This window comes from Amblyomma americanum, chromosome 1, assembly GCF_052857255.1.
Source record: "Amblyomma americanum isolate KBUSLIRL-KWMA chromosome 1, ASM5285725v1, whole genome shotgun sequence".
NCBI lineage: Eukaryota > Metazoa > Arthropoda > Arachnida > Ixodida > Ixodidae > Amblyomma > Amblyomma americanum.
The window spans coordinates 407,495,005-407,503,575 of NC_135497.1; the positions used below are offsets into that span (position 1 = coordinate 407,495,005).

The window sequence follows — 8,571 nt, forward strand, 5'->3', positions numbered from 1 at the left end:
TTGGCAGGGTTAAAATAGGTCATCCCTCCAAGGAGGAAGGCCGGTGATGAGCAGGAGGGCATGAAGTGGGAATGGCTTTAGGATGGGGAGGGTGAATCTTGTCCAGGCATGATGGCTGCTAAAGATGATTAACTGGTTGACCTGCAAAACTGAAGAGAAAAGGGCCAGCAGCAGAAAGGAATCCGTGGTTGTGGAGCATAGAGAAATAACGAGCATGGCCTTGAAAGGCTGTGTGTCCAGTTGCAACAGTAGGCTTGGTATGACTGGCTGTGTTGACCTGAGCTGGGTTGACCTGTGTAAGGAACTAGTCAGCATGGCGGAACAATATACCGGGGAAAAAAAGGATAAAAAATAAAAATAAGGGAAAAAAGAAAACATGGGGCGAGAAAGCATGAAAGGAAAGGGGGGAGCCAAGGATTCCTGAGAAATCATGGCTAGAGAAGTAGGGCATAAGCTAAAGATAAATTGCAGAAAGAGAAAGAGAAAAAAAAGGTAATTAAGGGGGTAAAGAACAGGTTGGGGCGGAAGGGTAGCGTGAAAGAAACAATAAAGCATGAAGTATGAAGGTATAAGGTATAAGGTATGGTATGAAAGTATAAGGTATGAAGTACTGAGAAATGCTCTGACCATGTGCAAGACCTGTTTAAAGAATTACACTAGTGCCGGAACGTGCCTGAGAGATTCTAAGTGTCCTCTGGATACGTTACTCCTTGCTGGTTGTAAAGATTGAAATTTGTGGATTAGGAATGCCTGTCTGTGTTATCTATCCCTTGCAGATTTGAAGCTTGATTGAAGAATGAAAAGTTAAGTTCGTCGAAGTTGTGACCACGTTGATTAAAAGGTTCCGACACTGTCTTCTGTAGGTTCCTTGCTCTGTCAGCTCGATGACCATTAGTCTGGCGCTCATTGATTGTCCGGCTTCTCCAATACATTGTTTCTGACAGGAGGAGCATTGAAGCATGCAGATAACATTTGATGATGCGCAGGTAAAGCTAGTCTTTATATTGAAGCTGAAGTCGCTTGCCGTGCTTCTAACAGTACCGTTACTTTGTAGATGCTTACAGTATAAGGACGTTATTCATTGAGGTTTTGCAGTTGCGCTCACAAATCGAAGCCCTCATCAAAAAGCTGCCATCACGAGCAGCATTTGCTTGCATATCGAAGCTTATTGCATACGGGAGCTGATTTCATTATGTGATAGCAGGGTAAAATGTCGCAGGCGCTGTAGAACCTTTTATATTATTTTTACTTCGACTGCCACGCTAGGCTTCCTCTGCTTTATGAAACAATATTAAAAAAAGTAAACCTTGTATAGTCCACACCTATAAATAGTCATCACGATGCGAAATTTAAGCTTTTAAGTATGTATATAATCTGCGGGCTATAGTGCCAAGAATACGATAATACTTATGCCTCTAGTTATTGTGAAACAGCTCTCGGGCAGTATGCTTGTGAGTGCATTACATATGGTCTATTTGAATTGTTTGAGTTTGATAGAATAAGGCATCGAAATTATATAGAGAGCACAAAATGTTAACATATAGGTAGCTTGTGTATTGGAGCACTCGCAAAGAGATTTGTGCAGTGAAATTTTTGGCCGAGGCAAAATGAATACTTTGCAATATAAATGCAAAAGCTAGCAGAAATTCAAAATGTGGAGTTGTTATGCAGGCTATTAGTTCGCATTTTTTAGTGCTTTGGTGTTCTGTTTCTGCATCATTATTTTCATGCTATGAAGGTCAAAGGTGCAGATATAGGTTGTAGCTATAAGGAATATGACTGTGTTGAAACACCCTGCGGTGGTGCTGAGTTCAATATCTTAATGCTCTTGAAAGGGCCATATGTGGGCACTTGTGATTTGTTGTTTCCAGAGTCAAGCTGGAAAGCACTAGAATGCACACGTAAATTAAGAATCTTTTTTACATTTGCTCAGGCTGACTCGATGCTCTACAGACCAAACATTGTTCAACATATTCACAGTCCCTTGTAACTGTTTATCTGAGCTTGTGATCTGTCATGCATTAGATAAATGACAAGAATCTGATATACTGATACCAGCTCATTATTTTCTATGCATTGGGTGAACTACAAGGAGCCGAGATTCTGATTGTAAAGTTTGACAACTGAAAAACATACGATGCTTTGATTTTGTATTTGCAAATATTTATTAATATGCTTGACTTTACATCTTGATAATCCAAACTCAAAGGGTTCAATAAGTTTGTTCAAATTAGGCAGAGCTTAAATTAATGGGAGCTTTTTCAATAAAAAGCGTAAAAGTTCATAATAGCCATTGAAGTGAAAATGGTATTATGGTGCATACACATCATTTGCATACACATCATATACATACACCTCGTGGTGCATACACATCATTGGCCACTGATACACCTACACCTACCATGAGAGGGTTCTCCAAAAATTGATGACATTGCACGCATTGTTTTATTGTGAAGTTTACATACTGCAGGGCTAGTTTGGAACTCTCAGTGGACTTAAGATTGACCAGCCTAGTTTGTGCTTGAATGCGTGTACAGGGTGTCTAGTGATCTGGAAAACTTGAAAAACCTGGAATTGTCAGGGATAACATCAAAAAAGTTAGCCAAGTCAGGGAGAATGACCGACTGAAATTAACGTGGTGGTCTGAAGGGAATTGTGACAGTACAGTGAGTGCTAAGTACGTTGTCAGTGCATATTTGCATGACCTTTTTGCTTTGCAGTTATAAGGCGTGACATCATGTCTGCCAAGCTTAATTTTATGTCTTTTCCTCGTCGTCCACAAAGCAAGCACTGTGTATATTTGGTTTCTTCTGTGCTGACTTCTGCACTACTCGCAAAATTTGTCCTGGTGCTGATCATGAAACTAAGCTGCATTCAAAAATATTTTCCATGGAAGAAGCTGAAGCCAGTAGTGTGCAGAACTAACTTTCTCTTTTACGTCCTTACTGCAAACATCAAATGTTCAGAAGTTGAATAAGATAGTTACTCTTGTTAAAGGGGCACTGAGGATAGCTCCATCGAACTTTTATTCTTAGTAAAAATCGATTCGATACTTCGTTCTCGCTATGAAGATGCTTTTTCTGGCAGCAAAGGACGCATTAATAATAACAAAGTTGGATTTAACTCATGAGATCAAGGCCCTAAAGGCCTCCGTGATCACCATTTGAAAGTGAATGGCGGTGTAGCCTAGCCTTCGAGGTCCACAAGTGAAAAATCACCTTGACTCACCACAGCTTGCTTGTGAAAACAGTAGGTGGCAACGATGCCCATGTTTCATTTCCGATGCTTTCTAGTGTATAAAAAAGTTCTGTTTTTTAGTGTAATTTAGCATCTTTTTAATCAGTGCGGTAGTCTGTTGATACAGGCCAACTTCAATGCGTCCTTTGTCTTTTTAAAGAGCTGGAATACAAGAAGCAGTGGTTGCTGCGTAAGTCGTAGCTTGAAGCTGGGCTTCCTTTAGGAAAAAAAAAAACAATCTGTAAAACAGGTAGAGCAAATCTGTTTTCAATATAGTGTTTTAAGTTTCAGTTAATAGTTTTCTTGCTGTGAATAGTTCATGTACTGTCTATTACCATCATCCACTAAGTTTTTCCGCCTCTTCAGTGGCCAGAAAATTTGATCTGAAATATTCGGGGAAAACATGGCAAAGTCGGAGATCTTGAAAAGGGTAGCTCAGTAGACACCCTGATGTAAGAAGTATGGACAGCGTGAGTTTTCCAGGAAAATATTATGCTGCTGATGATAGGGAGGCAGCATTTAGAAATGGATGGATGGGGCGTCAGTTAAAACGATTTATTGTACTGCTGAAACTGAACGGTTTGCGTACATAAAGAGACTCCGTAGCACCTTTTATCTCGATGCAAAATCTGTCAAGTATGAAGGGCACGACTTGAGAAATCACCTGTACTCCATCTCAAAAGTAGTTAGCAGTGCTGTGAAGGCTGTGGCCATTAGAGCTGATCAGAACGGCGTGCGCTGCAAAATGTCATCCACGCCCCTCGTCCCGCAGCTGGTGGCTTCGTCACTGGGAAAGAAAAAGTACCAGTGTCCAGCTGCTGTGCGTAGTGTTCCTGTATACAGGAACACTAGCTGCGTGCTACAGTACTGCACGCACATGTGCGCGCAGGAGACTGGGCCGACTTGGCAGGTGCCATGCTAGCCACGTTTGCAAATGGCAGCGCATTACTTAGCAGCAGGCAGGCCACCGCAGTGCTGTGCTCGTGCGGACTTTCTCTGCTAATTTAACCAGTGAATGAAACGCTCGCTATACTTTCAAACCGCCATCCTGAACTACATTTTCAATTACTGCAATAACTGAAAAAAAGTCAACACTGCTAAAATATTTGAGGTATTTATGTTAGAAAGAATGTGAACCAGACAGACCTCTTTCGAATGTTTTCATTTGAAATAATTGTTGTCTTCCTTGACCGCGATTTGACGAGAGAGCTCTATCTTTCACAGAGCTGCAAACAACTTGTGGGATGAGGCATAATTCATGAATTATCTGCTGTTCCTAACAGCGATCAGAGTTGGCAGCGATCAGAAATTGCCCTTCGGCGTCCCCAAACGCTTTTGCTCGGTTCCAGTCATTTTTACTGTAATAGCTCTTCTCGTCATTCATCCCTTCTGTAGACTACGTGTTGTAGCCTGCAGTGCGAAATGCTCGCATGATCTGCCCATTTTTTGCGCTTTTTCTGCTTTTCGGCCCATAGGCTTGCGACTCGCCGAATTTGCTCGGCTTTCTCTGCCCCGGTAATTGCATTGACTCCTGCCTCTAGTGGTGCTCAAGGAAACCGGCTAACGGCTGCCATCTGTGCGCTGTGACGTGATTCCTGTAAAAAATGACATCATAGTAGTACGAAATTAGTGCGATTTGTACGAGTAATGCTACTCGACTAGGCGTGGGAAGTGGCATATTATGGGAGCTAGATAGTAGCATGCCTGCTGTTCGTAAAGCAGCTGTATTTGGATCAGGTACTTGCCAGCACAAGATCTAATGCTTTGGCTGGCTAATTAACGATTTTAAGAAAGTGCCATCATGGCCGCTTGTGCTCCTGAGTTGGGGCACGGGCAGCCTGAGTTGGAGCAGCCTCTTTGCATGCACATAGTGTGTGAATTGCAGTAAATGCCTTTCTTGATCACGTTAAGAACCCTCAGGAGGTTGGAACTAGTTGGATTTGAGTGCTCACCCCCAACCTGCCCTTCTAAAAGTGACCGGCCCCCCTTTATGATGCAAGCCATCACCATTGCACTGAAACCTTTTCTCTAGGAGTTCTTTAGGGAGTATTTTCAGTGGCCGCCATGCTGGTGTACATTAAGAACGACCACAAACGCCGAAAGGCAGTGCGCTGTGTCTAATCGGCCTATCACCTCCTGCTCTGGCCTGCACCGTTGAAGCTGCGCTGAACACCAAAATGACGCCCGTCACGTCAACTGAATATGCTGCTCTCCATAAAAGCTCGTGGTATTTCGCCTTGTTGCTCTGAACTCCACTGTTGTTGGTTGTCAGGTGGCGATAGCACTGAAGTTTGATTCGTCATGTGTACAGACCCTCTGAAACTGCTGCAGATTTACACCCCTAGCCATGGTTTACTGCTGCTGCGAGCCTACAGCACCACTGGCACTAATGTAGTTTGCGATTCCTACTAGAAAACTTCGCAGAGCCGGTAAATTTAGGTTGGTGATAAAAGCTGGTTTACGGCCGCAAGTGAAGGAGCGCAGTCGTAAAATGAAGGAACTGGCCTATTGTGCTTCCAGAATTGATTTGACGACTGCCTCGGGCTTAGCCATTTCGCAGTATAAGTTTGAATTTCCAGTGCGCGTCCGTAGTCCCATGCACCTGCAGCAGGCTCAGAGCTAGCTTTTTTTCTTATTTCATGGGCCTACTTACATACTGTCTATCGGACCTTCTATAAGTGACACGAATAATGTTGGTGCAGTAATTATTTTTTTATAGGTTTATTGGCAACAATATAAAGAAATGGGTAGACGTATTTGTCAAGGAAGGAAATTGCTTGTATTGAGAAATTCACACCACCGCCGCCAAAGCCCGTTTATAAGCTGAGCTGAAGTTTGCATTGCGACAGCCTTGTTATGTATCAGTGTGCACAATGGTTCATCGTCATATGTGATGGCCCGTCATTTACCGCGAAAGAACGAGGCAAGTACTGCCATCGACATGAATGCAAAGTCGCGTCTCTCTCGAGGTGTTGGAAACTGGTCACGAGTGCCGAGCACAGAAGTCCCATTGTTTCTATTCTTTGAAAAAAAAAGAGAGAGAAACGTCGGAATTCCCGCGACTACGCCATGCTTTAGTGTTGTTGCTCGCTTGGCTCTGCTTAGATAGATACTTCATATGAAAAGAACGACAGATGCAAGCATCCAAGCACCAACGGGTGCTCTTGCACGTGTACCTGTTTTTGACGTCTTCTCAGTGTGGGGATTTTGCTTTCTTCAATTGTCAAGGCTGTGTAGTACTGCTCGCAAACCGCCAGGACACTGTAAAGCATTGTTCTTTTCGATTTTACAGCAGCAATAGTATTAGTAGCAGCTGAACTTGCTTCCGCCTTCCCAGTTATGTCAACCTTTGTCTTGCTTTTCTTTTTCTGCACTACGATAGTGGAAGCAACAAGCCTGGAGAGGACCTTGAAGACGGCAAGGAGGCGGGGCAAGTGGCCGAGGAGTCTGCTGCCCACGCACAGAAAAAAGACTCGTCCTCGAAAGGTGACAGCAGCAGCAGCAGCAGCGGAAGCGATAGTGACACCAGTGACAGCGACAGAGACAGCAGCGCTGACAGATTCTTGCTGAAGATTCATGACCTTCCCGAAAACATCACTGCCGAGCAGGTTGCCAGGCACCTCAAGCAGGCTGGCGTCAGAGTGTCGGGAGGCAGGCTGGGCATCCTCCTTTTGACCCGCAGCAAAGGCGACCTGCCTATCGGCAGGGCCTTTGTTGAGGTGGCATCAAAAGAAGACCAGGAAAGGGCCCTCAGCTACGCGTGGGAGAGCGCCAAGCTGTCAGGTCACCGCATCAAGGCCTTCCGGGGGCAAGTGGACGACGTCCGCCGCTATGTTATGTCGAGAAGGCCAGCTTTGAGCGCACTGCACAAGGGCGTCACATCCAGTTGTGTCGTGCAGGTCCGCAACCTGCCAGTGGGCGCAACAGAAGAGAAGCTGAAGGAGCTCTTCTCTCATTGCAAGGTAACGCAAGTAGAGCGTGAGAAATTCAACTTGGGTAGGGCCCAAAGAGCGGCGTTCATGCGCTTCATGTGCCCCGACGAAGCCCAAAGAGCTTTGGCCGTGAACGGAAGGAAGCTAATGGGCCAAAAACTTGAGCTGTGCCTCGTGCCGGAAGACTACGCCGACAGGCTCTTAGAAGGGGATCTTCTAAATCTGGCGTCGTATGCAGAACAGAAGGGTTCGCGGATTGGCACTCGAAGAGTGTCGGGCACCGCGCGACGCGCTGCAAAAGAGGCCAGCCTACGGGAAGGCGCGACAAACTTCCGTTTGGCAGAGCCACACGAGCTGGAAGCGATCCTTCAGACGTCAGAGGGGCAGCACAGGGTGGTCGCCGAGGGCCTACCTTTCAGCATCGCCCAGATAGAAAACTTTCTCTGGCCCGCGAAGCCAAGCCTGGTGGTTCGGGTTCGACGCGCCAGCGGCGTTATTGGGGCAATAGTTGGGGCAATAGTTGGCCCCGTAAATTCAGTAATTTTACAACTAAAATTCATTAACTTTTTATCGGCTGAAGTTAGTGGGGATATTTATATTGAGAACTATTATATTGAAGATGTTATGGTGAGGCAGTTGCTTTTCAGTGCTATTCCATTTTGTAAAATTTTAGACGTGTGCATCTCAGCTAGGACACAGGCGAGTTACTAAAATTTAAAAAAATAGAATAGCCCTGAAAAGCAACTGCCCCACTATGACATCTTCAATATAATGGTTCTCAATATAAATATGCCTGCTAACTTCAGCCAATAAAAATATTATTAATAAATTTTAGTTATTTACTGAATTTATGGGGACAATTACTACCCCAATTTGTGTCCGCCTGCCCGCACCGCCGACATGCAAAAGCAGCATTAGCGTACGGCAATTCAAATTTTTTTTTAAATCAGTAAAGTTTAATTTTGAACATGCTGTATAGATTGGAAGTGGGTATCGTTCTGTGCACAGGACAGGGTTAATTGGAGAGATATGGGAGAGGTGTTCTGGGTTTTTGGCGTGCCTGTTCCGCAGAATTCGGTCCATTAGCTCATTTTGCTGTCAACTCTCGTCGGCCCCTTCGCTATCAGGAACAGGTCAGTCGAGTTCCGTTGGCGAAGAGGCCGCACTTATCTCTCAGAGTGAGTGACAAGCTGCAGCTTAAACCGTCACGTATCTAGGTGTACTTGGAGACGTAAAAGCATTCGCGATGTAGTTCGTAAAGCGACATTGTTTCAGTGGGAAGTGTAGTGTACATACTGTAAAAGAAGGTACTTCTGTGCAAAAGCAATGAGTGATATGCACTGTGTCTGAAATGAGTTGGACCAAAGTTGAATAAATGTTGCACATTGCAAATATGCATCAA

General features: G+C 44.6%; 1 protein-coding gene across 1 annotated transcript in view; it reads left to right on the forward strand.

Moving 5' to 3' along the window:
* Positions 1-8,571, forward strand: part of LOC144115768 (uncharacterized) — a 58,446-nt gene extending 49,875 nt beyond the window's left edge. The window contains exon 5 of the mRNA XM_077650273.1: positions 6,620-8,571. Within this exon, the coding sequence (XP_077506399.1) occupies positions 6,620-7,880 (1,261 nt within the window). The 3' untranslated portion in view covers positions 7,881-8,571. The remainder of the gene's footprint in view (positions 1-6,619) is intronic.